This window comes from Bubalus kerabau, chromosome 16, assembly GCF_029407905.1.
Source record: "Bubalus kerabau isolate K-KA32 ecotype Philippines breed swamp buffalo chromosome 16, PCC_UOA_SB_1v2, whole genome shotgun sequence".
NCBI classification, from domain to species: Eukaryota; Metazoa; Chordata; class Mammalia; order Artiodactyla; family Bovidae; genus Bubalus; species Bubalus kerabau.
Window position 1 is genome coordinate 44,031,650 of NC_073639.1, and position 23,761 is coordinate 44,055,410.

The 23,761-nt window shown below is 39.9% G+C and overlaps 1 protein-coding gene and 1 long non-coding RNA gene across 14 annotated transcripts in view; both read right to left on the reverse strand.

Annotated features, from left to right (window-relative positions):
* The window catches only part of RAPGEF2 (Rap guanine nucleotide exchange factor 2), a 275,356-nt gene extending 251,716 nt beyond the window's left edge, over positions 1–23,640 (reverse strand). For all 13 annotated transcript variants that reach the window (XM_055550911.1, XM_055550903.1, XM_055550904.1 and 10 more), the window contains exon 1: positions 22,633–23,640. In XM_055550911.1, coding sequence (XP_055406886.1) covers positions 22,633–22,701 — 69 coding nt within the window. In that variant the 5' untranslated portion in view covers positions 22,702–23,640. The remainder of the gene's footprint in view (positions 1–22,632) is intronic.
* On the reverse strand, positions 20,287–22,599 carry LOC129630358 (uncharacterized). Its single transcript, XR_008703649.1, has 2 exons — positions 21,519–22,599; positions 20,287–20,902 (listed from the first exon to the last, which is right to left on the reverse strand). It is a non-coding gene; the product is annotated as an uncharacterized LOC129630358 (long non-coding RNA).
* Positions 23,641–23,761: the final 121 nt, after the last annotated feature.

Genomic DNA, 23,761 nt, shown 5'->3' on the forward strand with positions numbered 1-23,761 from the left:
AAGGAAATGATATGGTTTTGTTTTTTAAAGGGGCCATAAATGAGAAAATTCAGAATTAAAAAAAAAAGAAAAAAGACCTTGTTAGCCCTTTGAAAAACCTCCTTTCTGCCCTAGAGTACTATGTTCTTCCATCCCTAAAGTAAGGGCATTTTCTATGTCCTGAAAGGACAAACGGGAACAAACTGGACTTGCTACCACAGACATAGTGACACAGGTCTCCTCAACTGAAATGACTCGAGCACATCACTGAAACACAAATGCATCCTCAGAACCACCAAAACATCTGGATTTCAGCACTTCAGAAGCACTTAAGACGCCTTAAGATCTCACATTCCAGAATCTAGCATCTGTCTTTCATTATACAGTTGAGATCAAGAAGTACAATCATAAAATAGTGTCGGATAATGTCAGATAACATAAACAGTATCTCTCTGCAAGATACAGGCTTATGAATTAATTCTTAGCATATCTGGATAATTTCTGAACATTTCTCGATTCTGGTCAAATTCCAGTTCAATTAACCCCTTCTAAATAATGTAGTCAGACAACAAAATTCACTTATGAGTTAAGACATCTTCATGGCAATAGTCAGAGAAGCAGAAGTGCCAGGAATGTTTTAGTCTCCAACTTGCTAGTTCCGAATACTAAAATCCGTTCAAATCTGGTCCCTGGGAGCAAGCCCCTGAGCCTTTCCCCCATCTTTTTCAGTCAGCACTGAAAACCAAGGCTTCCAACAATGTTTCCAGACAGAAAGGAATTATTAATATAATTCTATGTGGAAATGTCATAAGCAACAGAAATAGGAGGCATGTCAAGTCTGTGTTTTTCTGACAAACGAGCAGATGCCTGGATATACTACTGCTGAGAAAAACGGGTAAGTTTCCCCTGAACCTCCACCCCAGTACATAGCAACTTGAAAGGCATCAAGCTAGCCCAAACCAAAGATCAAATAATTCTAATTGTAATCATCACTTCCATTCTCTTCAATGACAAAAATCCTTAATAATGTAGTTGATTATTAAAAATAAAAAAGGAAGCAAAAACCAATAATAACTAATCAGAAGATGATACCAAGATAATATATTTATCATGTTACTATGTCACTGGATAAAACAAAGTACTGAAAAGGAGGAAAAAGAATAATACATTTACATCCTTAGGGCTTCCCTGGTGGATCAAATGGTAAAGAATCCGCCTGCAATGCAGGAGACCTGGGTTTGATCCCTGGGTCAGGAAGATCCCCTGGAGAAGTAAATGACAACCCTAAGGCAGTATTCTCCAGGCACTATTCTTGCCTGGAGAATTCCATGGACAGAGGAGCCGAGCGGGTTACAGTCCATGGTGTCGCAAAGAGTTAGACGTGACTGAGCAGCTAACACTTTACATCCTTAAAACAGTATCCAGTGACAAAACTGTCAAGAAATATTAGATGCTACTAAAACCATCATGTAAAACTCTGTATTTTTTCAGATAAACCTAATGACTAAGACAAGCTACTTAAAAGGCAGAGTTAATATAACAATATCTAATACTTTTTGAGACTTATCTATTGGCTAAGTACCTAGACCTAAGTTAAAAATAAACTTTCCAGTCCTACTCTACTAACTCCAATTATTTTAAAAATTAAAATTTTAATAAAATTATTTATTTGACCACACTGTGTGGCTTGCAGAATCTTAGTTTTCCACCCATGGATCAAACCCAGGCCTCCTGCAGTGGAAGCACACAGTCTTAACCACTGGACCACCAGGGAAGTCCCAAAATTTCAATACAATGAGATTTTAGACCTGAAGCTCATCCCTGAAGTACAAGTAACCTAGTGAAACATTTTATATAAAAAGAAATGGGCAAATAAAGAGGAAGACCTTAAGCAAATTGGAACTTCACTTTGTAACAGTCCTTACTACAACAGTCCAGATATTGACACTCAATTTTATTTCAGAAGGAGTCTGGCAGAGTGGAAAAGTGTGGACTTTGAGATCAGACAGTTATGTGTCCTTAAGAAAAGGAGTTAACTTCTCTATCTCAGTTGCTTCTTCACTGGTAAGTTAACAGCAGCATCTCCTGCTTAATTGGGTTGATGTAAAATCCCATGGATGGAGGAGCCTGGTAGGCTCCAGTCCATGGGGTCGCTAAGAACCGGGCATGCCTGAGCAACTTCACTTTCACTTTTCACTTTCATGCACTGGAGAAGGAAATGGCAACCCACTCCAGCATTCTTGCCTGGAGAATCCCAGGGACAGAGGAGTCTAGTGGGCTGCCCTCTATGGGGTCACACAGTCGGACACAACTGAGGCGACTTAGCAGCAGCAGCAAAAACTAAAAATGCTTTTGAACTGTGGTGTTGGAGAAGACTCCTGAGAGTCCCTTGGACTGCAAGGAGATCCAACCAGTCCATCCTAAAGGACATCAGTCCTGGGTGTTCTTTGGAAGGAATGATGCTAAAACTGAAACTCCAATACTTTGGCCACCTCATGTGAAGAGTTGACTCATTGGAAAAGACTCTGATGCTGGGAGGGATTGAGGGCAGGAGGAAAAGGGGACGACAGAGGATGAGATGGCTCGATGGCATCACCGACTCGATGGACGTGAGTTTGAGTGAACTCCGGGAGTTGGTGATGGACAGGGAGGCCTGGTGTGCTGTGATTCATGGGGTCACAAAGAGTCAGACATGACTGAGCGACTGAACTGAACTGAACAACTAAAAAATGAGGGGGAAAAACCTAGCTGACTTTCTGACACATAATGAAGACTTAATAAATGTCTATTGCTTTTCCGTATCGTCCCTCAGTTCTTCTAAGTTGCGTTTTCCCTAAGTATAATGAAGAGCAAACAACACAACTCTAAGTATTATGTATTATTATACTAATGGAGACTTGAACTTTCAAAGGGGCAGCACTACAAAAGTAACTCAATAAAAGATAATTAGAAGCATAATATAAAGATTCATTTACTGTTGTACCTTTTAATAGTGAACGTTTATATTATGAAAGTAATTCCAATTCCTTTTCAAATTCTTCAAAAATAGTCATGAAATTTCTATTCCACATTCTTATACTTATTAACACTCTTTTGCAAGTTTTGGCTATATCTCTAAGTTCACAGAACATTCAAATGTAAGTACAGAATGATGACAGATTTCAATAATCAGAAAAGAACAGAAAATCATATCTATTCACAGCACACAAATATAAAGCTTTTATTTCAAAAATATGTATTCCAATAAACACTCTTAGAAGAGAATATATATACATGTTACACATATGGAAAGACTTTGCCACTTGAGTACTTTTGAAAGTGAAAAAATTTTTGGTTCAGCTTTTCTATTCAACATAAAATAATCAAAACTACTCAAGATATATTGGTGTAGATGAGTTCTTACACAATGGTTCTTTGAAGTCTGAAAGTGCTTTAACAAAGAAAGCTCTTTAGAAAGCTCAACATGAAGCCTATAATTCTAAAATGATCCAGATAAGTATTAATCTGGACAACCAAATAAAGAAATAATTTGAAAACATGGTCTTACTGCCTTACTCACACTGAAAAGAGGCATATTTCTATAAATACTACTAGCCAAATAGTATTATTTGTATAGCCAAATAGTCTCTTATCTTTTAAAATGACTCACAATATCTACTGGCACTAATACTTTCATTGTGTCAGTGATTGTAATGTCTTACATTACTGTAGACTTTTCCCTTTGAGAAGTACTTTCTCATACGTTATGTTCATTTAACCCTTAACAGATACCCTCGAAAACAGTGTACTGTTTTACAGACCAGAAAGCTGAGGTCCAAGGAAAGCTGCCAAAGTCACTCAGAGAATAGGGAGTACCACACCAGCCCCTCTCTCTCACCTACTTTTCCTCATTAGATTACAGACCCCAAAATGAATGACATCATTAAAGCAACATCAATATAAAAGAAGCTAAGGCATTACAAGTCCTGTTTTCTGTTGGATCTTACAAGAGATTAGTTATACAATTTAAAATACTGTCGATCTGATTTACAAAGGCTTACAAAGTAGATGTATAAAACAAAAAGTTCAGAATCCAGTAAAAGCAAATGTACACAACCCTCGAATAAATCCAAGGCAAAAAACTTAAGTCCAGGACTTAGAAATTCATAAGATCATGCCTAGAGTTTCAGGCTTCTATTTTTGACTTACTTATGTGACTGACCAAAGTCATGGTGGCTAAGTAAAATTTGAATCATATCACCTATCCAAGCAATTCTAAGAGTTAATTGTGGCTGTCTTAAAATAATAACAAGCCTAAATTATGTTATACTCAAATAGTAAAAAATAATCTCCCAGGAGTTAAATTTTAAAATTATACCAAATTGGGTTGTGCCCTGTCAGTACTGCTTATTGAATTACATGGAAATGTCTGATGCACACTTCATACGTTTAAGTATTTATGAAATGCTCAGGTATTATAAAACACCATGGAAACACAAATGTCTATAAGATAGATTCACTTTCAAGGAATTTTTTGCAGTTTAAAATAAGAGATAAGGTACACTAAAAACTGTAAGATGAAAGAAATTGAACACACCAATAAAATGAAAACATATTCCCGGGGTGGGGGGGATTAAAAAAGGGGGGGGGGATTTTAAAAAAGGGGGGGATTTAAAAAAAATAAAAAGAAAAAAAGAAAACATATTCCACACTCATGGATTGAAAGAATTAATATTGTTAAAACGATCATATTACCCAAAGCAATCCACAAACTCAATGTAATCCCTATCAAAATTCCAATGACATCTTTCATAGAACTAGAACAAATATTTATATGGAACCACAATAGAGCCCAACTAGCCAAAGCTATATTCACAAACAATACAAATGTGGAGGTATCACATTTTCTGATTTCAAACTATATTACAAAGCTACAATTATCAAAATAATATGGCCCTGGTATAAAAACAGACACACAGATCAATGAAACAGAATAAGAGCACAAAAATAAAAGCATATATACATGGACAATTAACTTACAACAAAGGAGCCAAGAACACACAACGAAGAAAAGACAGTCTCCTCAAAACTGGTGTTGGGAAAGCTGGACAACTACATGCAAAAGAATGAAAAGAGACCAATTATAAGTCACCACACAAAAATTAACTAAAAATAGATTAAAGGCTGGAATGTAAGACCTAAAAAGCATAAATTCTTAGAAGGAAACATAGGCGACAACCTTCCTGACACTGGTCTTAGCTACGTTTTTGGATTTGACTCCTAAGGCAAGGGAAACAAAAGCAAAAAATTAAAAATGAGACTTAGATTTCCCTGGTGATCCAGTGTTTAAGACTCCATGTTTCCACTGCAGAGGGTCCAGGTTCGATCCCTTGTCCCCCTGCTCAGGGAAGTTCCACATACCACACAATTTGAAAATTAAAATGGGACTACATCAAACTAAAAACTTCTACCATGAAGGAAACCATCAACAAAGTGAAAAGGAAACCTACTGAAAGAGGAAAGGTATTTACAAATCATAAATCTGACAAGAGGTCAGATTCAAATATTTTGGTAAAATCCAGAATATACAACTCAAAATATACAAAGAACTCATACAACTCAGCGTTTCAAAAAACAAGGTCCAATTAAAAAATAAGCAAAGGACTGAACAGACATTTTTCCAAAAAAGACAAAGAGATGGCCAACAGGTAAATAAGAAGATGCTCAACATGACCAATTATTAGAGAAATGTAAATCAAAACCACGATGAGGTATCACCTCCCATGGGTCAAAACGGCTATTATCAAGAAGATAACAAATAACAGGTCTTATTAATACCAGATGTGTGGAGAAAAGGGAGCCCTTATGCACCGTTGATGGGAATGTAGATTGCTGCAGCCACTGTGGAGAACAATACAGAGATTAATGGAAAAATTAAGAACAGAACTAGCATATGTTACAGCTATTCCACTGCTGGGTATTTATCCAGAGGATATGAAAACAGTAATTTGAATAGATACATGTACCCCTATGTTCAGTTAGCATTATTTACAATACAATAGCCAAGATGTGGAAACACCCTCAATGTCTACCAAGGGATGAACAGATAAAGTGTGTGTGTATGTGTGCGCACACTATATACACTATAGAATATTACTCAGAATATTACCAGACGATAAATGCCTTACTGAGAGGTGCAAGTTAAAACAATAAAAATTTTCACAAAGAAAAATTCAACGTCTAGCTCAAGTGACCAGAAAAAGCTTCACAGAGGAGGAAACATTTAAGTTAGTCCTTTTAAAATACCCAGGACAGGTCTGAGGGAAGAACAGCAAGGAATGAAGGGACCCTGGGTAAAAAGGGTCCCTTTGCTTGTGGCACGCAGACAAAGACCTGAGGATGACAGCAGTGAGAATGAAAGGAAGAATCAGGAAGGAAAATAAATGGATGTTTTCTTTCCCAAACTCCATGGTGTGCTTTTTACTAAATCAGTTCGAACATAGGAGCAGTTTACCCAGAAGATAATGCAAGAGTATTGTTCTTTGTGGTTACAAGTATCATTCTTGAAAATTACCATCCACAGGAATGGCTTCTACTTGTCAAGAAATGAGGCCTTTGGAGTTTTCTCTCTAAAATACCACCCTAAATAAACAGGTCCACAGCAGTGTTTCTTTTCTTGTACTATTGATCTTACAATCAACAGAGAAGAGTAAAAATGAAAGAAAGTGTAAATTACGACCTAGCCTAAAAGCAGAGCGGGGAGGACCAGCATGGGTTCCCATAAACATATTTAACTTGCTCATTTTCCCAATTAGTAAAGGGGAATATTTGCCTAATAAATTAAGAAAATTATGAGAAATCCTTATAACCTTCTGAAAGAGATGATAGAGATTGTCCACTTTTTTTTTCTTGTCTAAACCTTGGACAAGAGAAAGTAAATGATATTTTACCCAAAAAAAAAAGTCACAACCTATTTCAAATATAAAGAAAACTGTAAGATATACAAAAGGGGAAGACAGAGGATGAGATGGTTGAATGGCATCACCCACTCAATGAACAAGAGTTTGCACAAACTGCAGGAGATAGTGAAGGACAGGGAAGCCTGGCGTGTTCTGCAACATGGGGTCGCAAAGAGTCAGGCACGACTGAGTGACTGAACAACAACAAATACAAAAGGCTAGACTTTAGGTTATGGGTGAGATCTTTCTTAATTCTAAAAAATCTCATCCAGTTTGATGAGAAGTACGGTTTTCTTTTCACCAGACTTTCAAAGATTTCCAGGAGATGCTAGTTTCTTTCTTCTTTCCCCTGTGCTAGTCTGTATTTTCCTCCAACCAATTTGAAGGTAAATACTGTCTTCCTAAAAATTGGCTCAAAATGTGTAACATTTACTCCCTTCCTTAAAAAAAAAAAAAAAAATCACAAGCATAAATGTTCAAAATTCCATACAATATCCCTGAAATTTTAAATTAAATAGTTTTTAATCCTTTCCAAAAGACTACAGTAATTGAAGTCTTCTGGAAGACTTTTCCTAGACAACTGAGGAGGCAACTGACAGTATGAATACTGATTATCCTCTAAGGATGAAGTAAGGAAGCAGCTTAAATACTAGGAATGTTTCTACTAGGAGAGAGGAGGTCTGAAACTGAATCCATTGTAATAAGATTTCCATTAACATTTTCTACAAAGTTTCACTGAACACTGGAAAGACTGTTGCAATTTTAGAGACCTTAGTGTCTCTCTCCTAAACCATAATGAAAGCACATCTTCTCAAGAAAGTAATTTCATTTCTAACCCCAGAAGCCTCATTGAAATAGCCTCTTTTCTTTACTCACATCAATATAACTAATTACCATACCCGTACAAGTTATCATCTGTTAATTAATTAAGTTATTTTTGTGATTGCCAAGAAGTAACAGCTACTGAGGACAATTCTGCAGCCACTGTGAAAAGGAAAGATCAACTCAAGCAAGTTTCTGTTTGGGTGCAAGACAGAGAAAGGTAAACAATATAATAAAAAGCAAAGAGTTTTATCTCTGAATCCAATTTAAAGGTTTAGATAGTATGCCTACAATCATTTTTCAAAAGCTAAAGGTAGTAGTACAATCATTCTTGATTGCAAACACAATGGAAATAAAAGCATCTTTGAGTACAACACAGAGGTATTAAGCAGAGCACCCAGCTGGTGCCAACAGGGGCTGGTATATCTGATGGGCTTATTTAATTCAGTTTTGTTTCATTAATGAAAGCCTAATTCAGGAAGAGGATTTTTCTTAAAACTTCTCACCTAACTCTAAATTCCTTGAAAACCGAGAGAAAGACAACACAGTTTCAATAAAGTCAGACTGAAAAACTGATGAATTAACCTATATAAAAATATGTCCTTCCTGGGAGCAAAACTGTATGACTCAGAAAAAAAAAAAAAAACATATTGGGTAAACATCAGCAGATGAACAATAATAACACATATTACACCCAGTGCCTTTAAGACATTTTATGAACTGTTATGTTAATAATGTTACTATATAATAAAATGTCTTTTCTCCTTTCAGATTGTATTTGTAAAGAACACCAGGAGACACTTTATTAGAATGGCTTAAAGTCCCAGTACTCTTTTGGCTACATCTCAAAAGAAGAAAATAATTGAAATTGACAAAATGGCTTTGTTTTTGCTGCATTTAAATATCAGTGCATCTAGTGTTCTTGCCTGGAGAATCCCAGGGACGGGGGAGCCTGGTGGGCTGCCGTCTGTGGGATCACACAGAGTCGGACACGACTGAAGCGACTTAGCAGCAGCAGCAGCAGGCTGGGTTGAGATGCCTCTACTTCACTCCCCTTGGTATAAAGATGTGTGCATGCTCAATCACCATCAGACTCTTTGTGACCTCATGGACTGCAGCCTGCCAGGCTCCTCTGTCCATGGGATTTCCCAGGTAAGAATACTGGAGTGGGTTGCCATGCCCTCCTCCAGGGGATCTTCCCGACTTAGGGATCAAACCCACGACTCCTGCATTGGCAGGCGGATTCTGTACCACTGAGCCACTTGGAAAGCCCCTTGTGTAAACATACCTCTTTGATTACAGACCTGCAATTATAAAAGACATATTAAATCCTTGAGCCCTGAAATCAGTTGGAAGTTCTCAGAAATGGAGTCTGTGAGGCAAAGGACAAATTTCTGTAGAGCCAGACAGTAAGTATTTTAGCCTCTGCAGGCCATACTCAGCCTCTGAAGCATGAAAGCAGCCACAGACAACAGGAAGAATGAGCCTGGCTGGGTCCCAATAAAACTTTATACACAAAACCAGGCTATGGGCTGAATTTGGCCCAAGGGCTAAGTTTACTCAGTCCTGATCTAGGAGATTAAGTTTTCAACAGTGTGCTGGCCCTGTCCCTGTGGCATGGGGAAATTCACCAGCTACTCTTGGTGTTTATTTTCTCAGGAGTCCCAAACTAGATCAGAGATTTGCAGCATTTTTTTTAGTGGTAAGTCTCCCTTTTCTAAAGAAGTTAAAGGTGGAGACTAGGCCAGATTTCCAGGACTCTCCATAGGCCCCTGGAAGCCTCCACATCTGTGGTACAATGATAGTTGATTCTAAGGTTCCACTCAGCGTCAAGAACCAATATTGACAAGTCTGTTTTCCTCAAGGTCCCTTCAGGCATCATCAGGTAAGGGAAGCAGGCTATGGATTACATGCCTTACTCATGCTCCAGAATCACACTATCCCTCCCCATAAAGAAGAACATTATGGGAATTCCCTGGCGGTCGAGGGGTTAGGGCTGTGTACTTTCACTGCTGAGGACCCAGGTCCAATCCCCAGTTGGGGAACTAAGATCCCACCAGTCAGGCAGTGTGACCAAAAAATAAAGATCATTACATGACAAATTAAAAATTACAAAGTACTGGTAAAAAGTAGAAATCAATTAAGTTAAATTCTACTCTATACATGTATTTAATTAAGATGTCTTTTACTACAAATGTGTAAATATTTTACCCAGAGTAAGTGTTAGTACAGGTTACTTTTTTCTACAATTTTATATATAATCAGTAAGTAAAGATCTAAGCAGAGGGTATTTAATCTATTTCTGAAACTGCCCCTTAAGAAGTTAATGTGTGTGTGCTCAGTCACTCTTTGCAACCTCATGCAAGTGTAGCATGCCAGGATCTTCTGGCCATGGGATTTTCCAGGCAAGAATACTAGAGTAGGTTGTTATTTCTTCTACTCCCTATCTTTCAGACCCAGGAATCGAACCGGCACCTCCTGCATTGGCAGGTGGATTCTTTACCAATGCAACATCTGGGAAGCCCAAGGAGTTAATCTATACAAATAGTCATATCTAATAAAATGGATCAAAGCTGAGATCTCTACTTAGTAACACTTTATCAGCAAATCGGTTCTAAATACTAATTTAAGTCTGTCATTACACTACTGTCCCTGACCATAGTCAAAAATCTCAAAGTAATTTTTTAAAAAAGGTACTGCAAAGTAGAACAAAGATGTCACCAGAGCTCAGAGGAAAAATTTATACACTCTGTTAAATAACAATCAAATATAGTGTAAATGAGAGTTCAGTATATCAACACCAAAGTGATTAAACTTATGGGGAGGCAACTGCCTGATACTCAAGAAAAAAACTTTGCTCCACAAAGTTACATGTTTCTATAAAGGAGGGCTTCTGTGTTACAGAAACTGAACTACTGCTCCTATTCAGCTTTTATCCAATTCACTATTAATGTAGAAGTATATAATTACATTTTCCGCTGTATCTCAAATTCTCAGGGAAAAAAAAAATCAAGTCATTAAACAGCATTTATTAGCTCCAGTTCTGTGCTATGGGGTGTGCCAAGACCTGAGTTTTAAAGACGCATAGCAAATTCCAGCCAAGCAATCTCTCCAGTGAGGCCAACAGACACCTTACACATTAATCCATTTTAAATGAAATCAAAGTCTTAACTTATACTCCAGATTCAGGCATATTTTAGACCTTAGCCCCCCTCCCAGAAACAAATAACTTACAAAAAAACACAGACTGTTTTAAAATAACAAATACCCCAGACTCTTTCAAGTAACACTTCTAGCTGTGAGCTTCTGATAGCAAATGGTTTAACTGACCCCACTACACATAAGAGCAGTTTATCTACCTAAATCTTGAATGCTATCATTAAAAGCCCATAACTAAACACATCTACTCTAAAGCAAGACATACTGCATACTTAAAGTTTTAATATCAAAGTCTGTCTTCTCAGACAGTAAAGAATCTGCCTGCAATACAGGAGACCCGGGTTCAATCTCTGGGTCAGCAGGATCCCCTGGAGAAGGGAATGGCAACCCACTCCAATATTCTGGCCTGGAGAATTCCATGGACAGAGGAGTCTTGCTTGTTACAGTCCATGGGGTCACAAAGAGTCAGACACAAGTGAGCGACTAACATTTTCACATACTTTCACTAGTCTCATATAACATTCAATATGAAGTCACTTTTCTCAAAAACATAAGTTTATAAGTATGAATTCAACAAGTTACAGAAAACTATTTAAACTGCTATCTTTTACAAGTATTTTATATATGATTGCATATTTATAAAATGATGATGATTCAGCTTGTATGAGGAATGACAAATTGAAAACTTAAAAGTCCCAGAAAAATAACAAAGCACTGCTATACACAAAAATATCAGAACACAAAACTGAACACACAAGGAATGAAATAAAATTTTAAGAGTGCAACTGATGCAAAAAGAATGTAGAAAATATAAACCTATGTTTTATTTTAAATCACTACATAAATCAATAGTTCCCACTTAAAAACATACTTAAAATTCACATTTAGTATTTTATTTATATTTATAATGTTAAATTTATATATAATGTTCATACACTGGTATTTTTACCTCTATTTTCAAATAAGAGACTGTGCTTCAGAAAATTAATAGTCATACATCTAATAACTAAACTAAAAAGTTAAATATATCTATGTGACTCCAAAACCGTAATTACAGTAATGTAGCTCTATATGTTACTGTAAGACCTCTGGAAGTAAGACTTTCAAAGAGGTCTCCTGAGAATCACTCTGTAAACTTTTTACAATCATCCATTTCCTACACAAAGTAAGTTGGACAAATACTATCAGCTCATAGCGCTCATTCATCTTAACCTCCTTCTTTCCTGCCTTTCTGCAATATACAGGCTTAAGTGCAAAATATATTTTCAGCCTCCTTTGCAACTAGGAGTAGCCATGTGACCCAGCTCTGATCAATGACAAACACCTGGAGAGGACGTCCCTTCAAAAGAACAAACTCTTATCAACAAAAGAGCTAAGAGTTTCAACCTCCTCCCATCTCTCCTGCTTGGGATGCAGCCATCATCTTGGGACTTTGAAACCTAAAATCACTTGCTAAGTAGCATGAGCTAGTTGCCTTGATGAAATCTTAGAGCTTCTCCATCAGGCCTGAACTGCCTAACTTGAGATTTCTTATTTTGTGAGAAAGATAAGCCCATCACCAGGCCTCCGTGTGTGTGGTTTCTGATAACCTGCAGACTAATGCAATGCCAACACAATCTAAGCCATGAATCAATTCTATCAATTAGATTTATGTTATGATCACTTCAGTGAGTTAACTGTAAGATACATGAATGATGAAAAAGTATCTAAGGGAAAAATAAACACCAACAACTGAAAAATAATAATATGGGAGGGGAGTTTGAGGGAGAATGGATACATGTGTATGAATGACTGAGTCTCTTCGCTGTCCACCTGCAAGTATCACAACATTGTGAATAGGCTGTACTCCAATATGCAATAAAACATTTTAAAATATAACAAATGTTAAGCACTCAAGTCAGAGACTGTTAAAAAAAAAACTAAAAATACACGAACATACTTAATCTATACAATCTATACAATTATACAAGGCTGGTAATATGAGTTGCTCAGTCAGGTCTGACTCTTTGTGAACCCATGGACTATGAACCAGCAGGCTCCTCTGCCCATGGAATTTTCCAGGCAAGAATACTGGAATGGGTTACCATTTTCTAATCTAGGGGATCTTCTCAACCTAAGGATCAAACCCACATCTCTTGTGTCTCCTGCTTTGGCAGGCTACTTACCACTAGCACCACCTGGGAAGCCCCATACTTACCGGTGGCAAAATTTTAACAATCCTTGACAAAAACAGAATATGGTGAAACAGAGCTCAATTTATTCTGAGATTATAACCTTTCTGTCTTTATGATATTAGAATGTCCTTTCTTTTATGAAATGAGAATAGTGGAGAGCGAGTTTAAATTCACTTTAACAAGCTTATTTCTCAAAATAAATAGATGACAAATCAATATCAGAAGCCCAGGGTTTTATGATTTTTAAAAAGTCCTTGAAATCCAAAAGCCTGAGACCCCATGAAGTTAAGTTACCTCCACAGGACCACAAAGCTGTCTGTGGTCTGGATATCAAAGTTCAGGATCATAGCCACCAGGTTAGATGAAGGGAATTTACTCAATAAACTCAAAATAACTATACTGTGAATGCACTTCAAGATACAAATGTGCAACTACACAGGAAAGCAGCCATCTCACCAAATGTCAAGTCGGAACAAGGACTTTTAAAGTGAAATGATTTTACCATGCTGACCCCCACAGAGCTTCTTCTAACTGATGTAGATTTAAACCATACCAGAGAAAATGGAATCAAGATAGGAATTCTCACCCATTCCAATTTAAATCTCAGATGACTTTAGGTTTGGAGAGTCACATCTGGGATTGAAGAACTTGTGGGTCTTGGGATACACTGTCTGCCTCTGAGAGAAGTCTGTGGTTTCCCAAATGAAGGAGCAGGGCAGTGCTTGATAATGCCAGCCCCTAAAGCTCGCCCCTCAGTTTATTCCAGTCCCACAAAAGTAAGGGAATCTGACACCAATGAAGACTGAAATGCAAACAAAGTCTTCTTCACCTCTATTCTTGGCATTTCAATCTTTTTTTTAACTCGTGAGTTTTTAAAACTCAGCTCTAGTTGTTTGGAAATGTATAAATTTGATCAAGCACTTTCTTAATACAGTAACTAATTTAACTTAGCTGGACATTTCTAACAATTTTACCAAAAATTTTCTCATTTTGAGTGTGGAGCTTGCAAGACTGCATAATGTCACTTACAGAAGAAATCAGAAACTTTACTGCCTTGAAGACTTCAAATACTTAACTTACATACAGAACAACTGGACAAATGTTAAATAGGGCTAGTTAACATCTATATATTTTCACTATTTTTTACTTTATTAATGTAAGATTTTAGTTACTTCACAGGCTGGCCAGCTCTTCTTTTTTCAGTTGTACCCTCAAATGCAGTTACTGAAAACATCAAACAAAAAAATCCTATTGAAATATAGAAAACAAATGGCTTTATCTTTGTAATTGAAAATAGTAAATATCTCCCAGCTGATAATTTATTTGTAGTTATCTCAAATGTTAGCACCTATATTTTTTAATCCAATCTTCCTGCACTAGTTTCAGTTACAGAAAAAAATACATAGTATACAAAAACAGCGTGTATTCTCCAATATTTACCACAAGAAAGAAAGGTAGGTGGCTGGCAGAGGAGGGGAGGTTGTAACAGAAATACAAAGGCATTATATTATAATGCCTTTGTGTTTCAATTTTCCATTTATATATATACATAAAATATATATATATATGGAAAAAAGATTTGTATTTCTGTCTTGAACTGATTTTAATGAAACGCTGCACATGCAGCTCAGAGGTCTCATCAGCTCCAGTTGTAATAGGGCCTCTGACCTGCCTCTTCAACACCCACTGCCACCCTTCCCCTCCCTTCCACCTCCTCACTCCTACCAAAAGTAACAATTGAAAGACTTTAAGTTCACAGGAGAAGAAAGAGAGGGGGATGCTACAAACTTGATTTCACCTCAACTGACTTCCTTAAACTACTACCACAGCGTCTTTTCTACTTGCTTCATGCGCAAGGAACATTTTATCTCCTGCGCATTTTTTTTCATATACCAAATATTCTAATTCACTTACATTTGGGATTTTGAAACCTTCACAACTGGTAAAATACACTGCATTTTTATGGGAATATCTACAAAATTTAGGGGAAAAGGTGAATAAATTTTAGCTCTTCTTGTCCATTTATTGCAAGCTTGGATATGTGTGTGTATGTGTAATTTCCTCTAATATATTGATTCAGCCATGTCACTAATGGCCTAATGTACGCAAAATATTTAGCTAAAAGGTACTGAGCTCTTCATTAAGATTAACTCAGGAAAAAAGATTATTATTTTTAAATATCTTAATTTGGTGGCCTCTTGTCAGAGTCACAACAACCCCAAAAGCTGGTTGTTGGTTTTCTTTCACTTTTAATTTTGACACAGCTTTACACTAAAAGAAGTTGTTTTTTTATAAAAGGTAGTTCAGAGATCCTATACACTCTTCATCCAGCCTGCCACAGTAAAACTATCGATTCAAATGTCACCGGTTGTCCCAGTGTTTACTTTCTGGTCCGAGACCTCACCCAGAATCCCAGAGTTCATTTGGTTATAATGCTTCTTTGGTCTCCTTCAATCTGTGGCTCTTCTTCAGCACTTCATCCTTGAACACACTTCTGGGTACTGGCCATCTCGTGTGTGTAGTTGCTAAGTCGTGTCCGACTCTGTGACCCCAGGGACTGTATAGTCTGCCAGGCTTCCCTGTCCATCGGATTCTCCAGGCAAGAATACTAGAGTGGGTTGCCATTTCCTCCTCCAGGTTGTCTTGTAGAACATCCTAAAATTTGAATTTGCCTAGTGTTTTATGACACTCAAATTGAAGGGCTTTTTAGTAAGAACACCACTTCAGATGTGCCCTTCTTGGTGCATCATGTCGACACATCTTGTGATATAACTTTGATCACCTAGTCAATTTGGTATCTGCTAATTTTCTTCACTTTAAAAGTACTGATTTCCCCTTTGTAATCAATTAATTGATCTTGTGGGGAAGACACTTTGAGACTAAGCAAATATTCTGATATCCGATGTATATATATTTGTCATCATACTCTCACCCACTAGTTCTGGCATCTGATTCTTGTTTGCAACCATTATTACTGTAAGGTTTGCCTACCAGTGCTTTTCCACTTCTATCATACCTTCTACTTTTTGGGGGGGCAGGGGGGGGAAATCCTACTGTAACAAGAGCTGTCTCTTCTCCCCTATTTATTTATTTAATATTTACTTATGTTGGCATGAGTTCATGGATATTTTTCCCCCTAGAGGTATAATTCCATATTTGGTTGTTCAAATTGTCCCCCTGGAACTCCTTTGTATAAATACATCCATCAGACTTCCTTCTGAATTGTAAAACACCACTTTGGTTGAGGAAAACCAGGTAATTTCTTTTCATGACATACTAGATGGTAAGACTACCTTTACACTTACATTACATACACAGAAAAAAATGTTTTTATGGAAAAAAAAACTATATATATTGAAATATCCCAAATGTGTTGTACTCTCACAACTCTTGCTCATCCAAGATCTAATGATCTTCGGTCTTTATTTTATACCTATGTTTATTAACAATTTCTCACTGTTACTGTTTTAAATCCACCTTACCTTGTGCTGTCCCCATCCCCAAATACTTTTGGTATCTCAAGAACACAGCCCAAACCACTCAGAGATGATAGTAACTAAACTCATTTTGGCCAAAAGGTAACAAGTCTTAATTATGCTAACTGAAAAATAGCCAATCCAAAAAGTCAATCTGTGTATGATTCCATTTACATGACAGTCTTGAAATGACAAAATTATAGCAATGGAGAAGAGATTAGTCCTTGCCAGAGGTAGTGCTGGCGTGATCGTGCCTATAAAAAGGCAACGAGAGGAATTCTTGTGGTAATGGAATCCCTCTGCACCTAGGCTTTATCATTGTCAGTAACCTTGTTGTGATATTCCACTATAGTTTTGTAAGATATTTGTAATGGGGAAAACATTACAAACGTTTTTGTAATAAGATCTCTGCATTATCTCTTATAACTGCATGTGAATCTACAATTATCTCAAACTAAAAACAAAAATTATTTTTTAAAAAGAATGAGTTTCAACTCTAGCATGAATACTCAGGAGAGATCAGAATCACCATCGTGCATCCCTTCAGTTCCACTGATTGCTAACTGGCTTCTAAGAAAGTTACTATCAGCCCTCCCCAGAATAAACCACCAACGGTTAATTCTTCTTCAGGGTCTCTTCTGATTAGCTTTTACATGAACACACACCACAAGCTAGAGAACAGAAAGCTGCCAAGGGCCAGAAAGTATTGGTTGGTCAACTGAACTTCCAGCAGTTACAGGATCAAAATGAGTTCTGATTGCAGTTTATCTAGCTCTTATTAAATATCTGAGAAATTCTAAACCTCTAGAAAACTGTTACCAGGAGAGGGAACAGCTCATATAATACCAATATCATGGAACTATCACGGGGATCCACACTTCTGTATCTCGTTACACAAGTCTAGACCAAAGTTCTTTGAGGGAATTATAATTCCTTTTCATTACCTATAAAGCTTACAAAACAAAGCTAAAAAAAACAACCAATTTTTTCAAAAGAGTCAAGAAGGCAGTCTTTCTGTTTTTTGAAAAGGTTACTGTATCTTTATTTCAAATAATTCATTTACGTCGGAAGCAAATGCTGCTATTACTTTATGTAATACGACTTTATATGACTTAAATTTCAAACATCAAAGGCAGACCTTACTGTGTTTATTTAACTCCCCCCCACCCCAGCCCCCAAATCTACCTGGATGAAGTTTTCTCAGGCCAACAGAAAATTAAGAGGAAAAAAAAAAAAAGAACAGACTTATGGTTTCAAACAGGAGGGAACTGGGGGAATGGATTTGGCATTTGGGGTTAGCAAATGCAAACCATTATATATAGAATGGATAAACAAGGTCCTGCAAAGCACAAAACTATATTCAATATCCTGTGATAAATCATAATGGAAAAGAATGTTTTAAAGATCTTATAGGGACTTCCCTGGTGGCCCAGTGGTTAAGAATCCTCCTGCCAAGGACATGGGTTCCATCCCTGGTCCAGGGAGATCCCACATGCCAAGGAGCAACTAAACCTGTGCACCACAACTACTAAACCTGAGTGCTGCAACCACTGAAGCACACGCACCCATACAGCGCGTGCTCCACAAAAGCAGCAGCCGCCACAGTGAGAAGCCCAAGCACTGCAACCAGAGAAAGCCTATGCAGCAAAGACCCAGTGCTGCCAAAAAATATAGTTATATATATATTGAACTGAATCACTTTGTTGTACAGCAGAAATGACCACTGTAGGGCAACTATTCTTCAATTATTTAAAAAAAAAAAAACCTTGGTGAGTTTTCATACGTAAAATTATAGTGTTAAGAGGTTATAGCTGGGTTTGTTTTTTTATTTTACATCCTTTCTTGAGAGGAAGAAAACTGCACCAAGTTGGCAACCAGGAAGTCCTCTTCATTTTTTCTTTTTAATTTGGGGGGGGAGGGGGGTGGGGCTGAGTGTCTGTGAAAATCCCAGGGTCTGGGAAGGACTATATTAAACCAGCCTCCACACAGCACTGCAGTTAGATTCATTTTGAATCTCAGCCAAGCCATGCAAAGCTAATTATGGAACTGTTAATTACTAAATGTTTAAAAGGTTATTTGAAGGCAACTAAGTTTCCACCAATAATGCATAAGAATGTTAATAATTTTTACCACAAACTTAAGTCTTCACTTGTTTAGAGCCACATGCTAATACAGTCTGAAATCAGCTTTTCAGTAATAAATGTGCATTTTTTTAACCTCCAAATTCAAATATCATTGCTATGAGAGCTAAATGCTTGTACCCAAACAGGCATTACTTTATGAGACATGCTTTTCAAAATTGCACCCAGATCATTTAGTTGTGTTTTTGAACAAAAACTACTTAAGACAAATTATTTATTACTAGAGCCCCAAAACGAGCCAAAATATAATCAAAGTATAAGTTGTCAGATGAAAATATAAGACTGCTAATAAACAATGATAAAAAGAAATGGAAATTTTTATGTGTCAATAGACAATTCTTCCACTAGATGTGAAAGTTAAACATCCACCAGAGAAACTCTTTTTGTGCAGATTCGCACAGTTTAAAGTTCCCCGTGCTAAAGCCACTTTTTCAACCCTCTCGTTAACACTCAAGAGGTATTCTACCAAGCGACTTTTGCAAAGAATAGTCTTGCACTGTTATGAGCTCTCTGATGACAAATTCATGAATTTGCAACTAAATCAAAAGGTGTAATAGCCACACACTCGCCCTCAAAAATCAGTGAAGAACAAATATTATTAACTAGGAAGAGGCGAGGTAGGAGCTGTTTTTTAAAATACAAAATACAAACCATTTTAAAACACAAATATTTTAAAAAGTAACTTTTACAAGTAGCTAAAAACACATATTAAATCTTTAAAGCAGAAAAAACAACTCTGCAATAGATGTTTCACCTGAAAGACTAAAAACAGGCATTTAAACACCCTACCTAAGCAATCTGAAAGGGTCTGAACTCAGTAAGTTAATAAAATGGTTTGGAAAACTCATTTTATTGTTTAAAGCCTTGGGGGCGTAGCTGTTTGTAATTTATTTACATCTTTTACTTCACTAAATTGCTTAGGTGACCAAGCTTCCCACTTAAGTGATTAAAGACATAAACCCAAATAGTTTAATAAAGCAATTACTTAAGAGTCCTTTTTTTCAACAAGAGGTGCACTGAAAAATATCAATAGAACGTGCAGTGTTCCTTATTTTCAAGGAGGTTTGTTAGTGAGAATACAGTGCCCCATTGACTACAACTTAGCCATTTTCCAGACACACAATACTGGATACATACTGGATTAAAGATAGCTTTTTTTTCCTCCTCCCAGAATATCAGGAGAAATAGTGACAGCCCCTTAAATCTGAATGTGCAACATCTGGCTAAAAATTCAGGTGACAATTTTGCTTGCTTCTCCTTACCATCCCCCCTCTAGTGAAGTGCCTAAATAAATGGGGAAAATGGATTCCATTTCCCAGGTGGCTATGAAAAGCTTCCTAATTTCATAGTAATTTTCAAAGTCCCTGTGTCTGCATTGAGGTTCTCCCTGCCCCCAAAACCTCTTTAACTTCTTAGCGAACTTTTTAGGTTATACAAGTGACAGCATGATTACTTCTAGGCAACTGAAGACGTACAAAAGTATGTCTTCTCGGGTTTTAGGAGACTGGGTTGGCGGGATTAAAAAAAAAAATGAATGTAACAAAACATATATATATATATATATATATGTTTTTTTCCTCTTTTTTCTTAAAGCGCCTTTCTTTTGCTTGTCGTAAGAATAATACAAACTCCTCATAAATCTATCCTGAGAAACAGAAGGAAGCACAACATCAAAACTTTCCTGATTCACGTGTGTCTGTTCATAGGTTTAATAACTTTGCTTTTATATTACAAAATACTAACTCTCAAGTAGTCATGAGAAAAGAGTGCAGGAAAACTTCCAGTCCTCGCATTCACAAAGCACTCAACAGAAAAGGCACCTGATACCAAAGTTGGTTTTTGGTTTTTTTTTTTTACTTCTGAGTAAATTTCAAACTTTTAGAAGAAAAGTAATTCTTTTTAACGAGCCAGGTAAAGATGGGAAGCAGTCACTTTACCAACTACCCTCTCTTTAAAATGATAAACATGGAGGTTTGCATTGAGCATTAAAATGAATAGGGTGGACACTCATGAAAGTTCAAAATGTTTGGTAAGTTTCTTTAGGGTGACTTGTTCTGTGAAGGTGTGTGTGGAGGGGCGGGGGGGGAGGGAGATAAATATGCTGCTTTCAGGCTGTCAGTGAAGTTTGCACATTGTTGGTGTCAGTAGCAACTGGCCCACTTCTGACTCAGGCCAAGTTCTATGTTGGTCGGTGTTCACTCTGTTCTCCACAGCTGGCATGGAAACAGGAAAGTTTAACAGTTCATTTCTTTGGCACAATCCACGCACTGTCACAGTGGACATTCTGCCTCTTTCAGCCTTGTTTGGTGACCGACTACCCACCCCACCCCCCCCACCTGATAGTAGGTATTGAGTCATTGCTATTCTAATCAACCAACCAAACACACCACTTCCCTCTCTCTAATTTCCACCCAAGGCCTCTGACATCATTTTCTGACCACCTTACTGAGTTCTAATATTCTCAGCATGTGTGATTTCACTTGGCACCTCAAACACTGAAAGGCATTGAAACACTTCACTGAAATTAGCTTTTCCATCATACTGTGGCTGAGAACCTACAGTTTCAGATGCAGAAGACTGAGTGATTGCCAACCACAAAACAAACAGTAGGTGGAAAAGGCACAGGAGAGGCAGTGCGACAGGACCTGAGCAGCACAGTCCTTGTTTTTGGTAAAGTAATCCTTCAGAACGGGAACTTTCCGGTGACAGTGTGAACTGAATTTTCCTTGTAAAATTTACCACCCATCTTCCACGTTTGGTAAATACGCGCACTCTAGCTACACTCCCCAGATGTGACGGCTGCCTCAGAAAAAAAATGAAAAACGGTACCAGGTGCCATTCCTGGGCCTTGCCCAAAGGCAGCCGGTGGAAGAGTCTATTTTATCCTCTTCTCCCCGCATTAAATAACAACCGTCAACGGCAGAGGAGAGCATTTGGATGTGAACAGATGGCATCCAACACCTAACAAGAGAAGCCACTCTTTCAAGCACTAGATCCTAAATATCTGATGGTCCCAAGGATCAGGAGGGCTTATTTGTCTTAAGAAGGTTGGCAGCAGGATCCCCTGGAGTCACCATCCCAACGCATGCGTCATTATCCAGTCAGCAACTACAAGCAAAAAAAAAATCAAACCACCACATTTTTATAAATTTCCCCCTTTCTAGTCCAACTAGAGACGACCAGATCCAACACCATCACCAATTCCTCCACTTAAAGCCAGAGAAAAATAAGCCTGAAGGTAAACGAAATGTATAAAGGTTAACAAACTTACCTAATTTTGACAAGGTTGTGCAACACCAGAAGAATCCGCAGGGTGCCCTTCCCGGGGGCGGCGGGGTGGGGGATTAGTATTTGAACATGCCTGATCTGCAGTTCTGTCTGCAATTGAAGCTACAAGCAGTAACCTAGCTATCCAACTTTCTTCCTCCCTTCCTTGGAAAGCGGCATCATTTTTCCCACCCAAAAAAGCAAAACAGTAAATATACAAACATCTCAAACGTTTCACTTTAGAAGGCCACGGCGGATTTGTCTTTCACAGAGCCCTGTAAGTTTCCTCAACACCTCTGCAAACACCCAAGAACTCTGAAGGCAGAAGGGGCCATAGGCTCGCGGAGGAAGGGAGCACTGCGGCCGGTGGGACAAGAGGGACGGCCGAGGGGAGGTCACCCCGCTGACTCGCAGGCCCAGCGCGCGGCTGGGAAGCCGGGACGCTCGGGAAAGACCTCTATGTCCCGCCGGACAATCGCGGGGGCAGGACAGTACCGAGAGGACAGCGAAAAGAAGAAGACCCAAGAGAGGGGAAAATAATGCCAGGAGGACCCGGTGAAGGCTTGGAGATGGGAAGCCACTGGAAGTTGGGGACCTGATGGGAGGCGCGGGTGCGCGGGGCAAACGGCGTCGGGAGGGGTGGGGGCTGGGAGGGCGCAGCCCACGCGGGTCTCACCTGGGGGGTCCTTTCGGCCGGGTTCTTCATCACCGCCTGGCGGAAGCTGTTATCCACGTAGGACGCCATCTCCCCCCGCGGCCCGGGCCGGGGCCGCTCCGCGCCCTCGGCCGCCTCCTCCCGGCCCAGCGCCGCCGCCGCTGCCGCCGCCTCCGCCCTGCGCGCTCCGCCCGCCCGCCTCGGGCCAACCAGCCAAACCGCGGCGGCGGCGGCCGGGCGGCGGGGCCCGGGCGCGCGGCGGGGCGGGGGGCGTGAGGCCCGAGGGTCCCCTAGGCGCCCGGCAGCCGGGAGCTCCTGCTTCCTCCGCCTCCTCCGCTTCCTCTGCGCCGCGCGGTCGGGAAGGCTCCCTCTGGGCCCTGGATCGACACGCCTCCCCGGCTCCTCTCGGGGACGGCGGCGGCTCCTCCCGGCCCTCTTGGGCCTGAGTTATTTTTAGGGAGTTCGAGCCGCGGTGAGGGGGGAGGCTGGGGCGCGCGGGCCTCCTGCTCCTCCGGGCGCAGGGCCGCCCCCTCCTCTGGGGGTCTCCGGAAAGCACTCCGGCACCGCGGCCGCCGTCTGAGGACTGGCTCAAGTCTGGGCGCTCCGGAGCTGAATCTCCTCGGTCTCCGTCTCCGCCGCGCCGGAGCTCTGTCTACTGAGCTCCGCCGAGCCCCCCGACTGCTGCTGCATCCCCTCGGGCCGCCCCGCCGCCGCCGCCGCCGCCGCCCCGGCAGCCGCCGTGCGCTCCGCCGCCGCCGCCTCCCCCCATCAGCGCGCGCGGAGCGGCCAGAGCGCCCCCGGCTGCGCCCTCGGCCGCCTGACTCTCGACAACTTTGTTCCCGGTCTGAGGGCGCGCAGGGAAGGGGCCGTGGGCAGCCGGGTCCGGACTCCCGGCGGCGGGCGTCGCACACAGCCCCCCGGAGAGTGTTTGGGAAGCGGCGACTCCCCTCCTCTTCCCCGCCTCTTCCTCCTCCTGCGCCTCCGCGCCGCCCCGCCGTTCCTTAGGGAGGAAGAGGCCTCCGGGGCCGGTCGCTTTGTGCTGCAACCATGGTGAAGAGTGAGTGACGGGTCTGCGGCCAGTGGGCTCGCGCCGCGTCGGCGGGGGCCGGGCGTCCTGCGCCCGGGCCCGCCCCCGGGCCCCCAGCCGGTA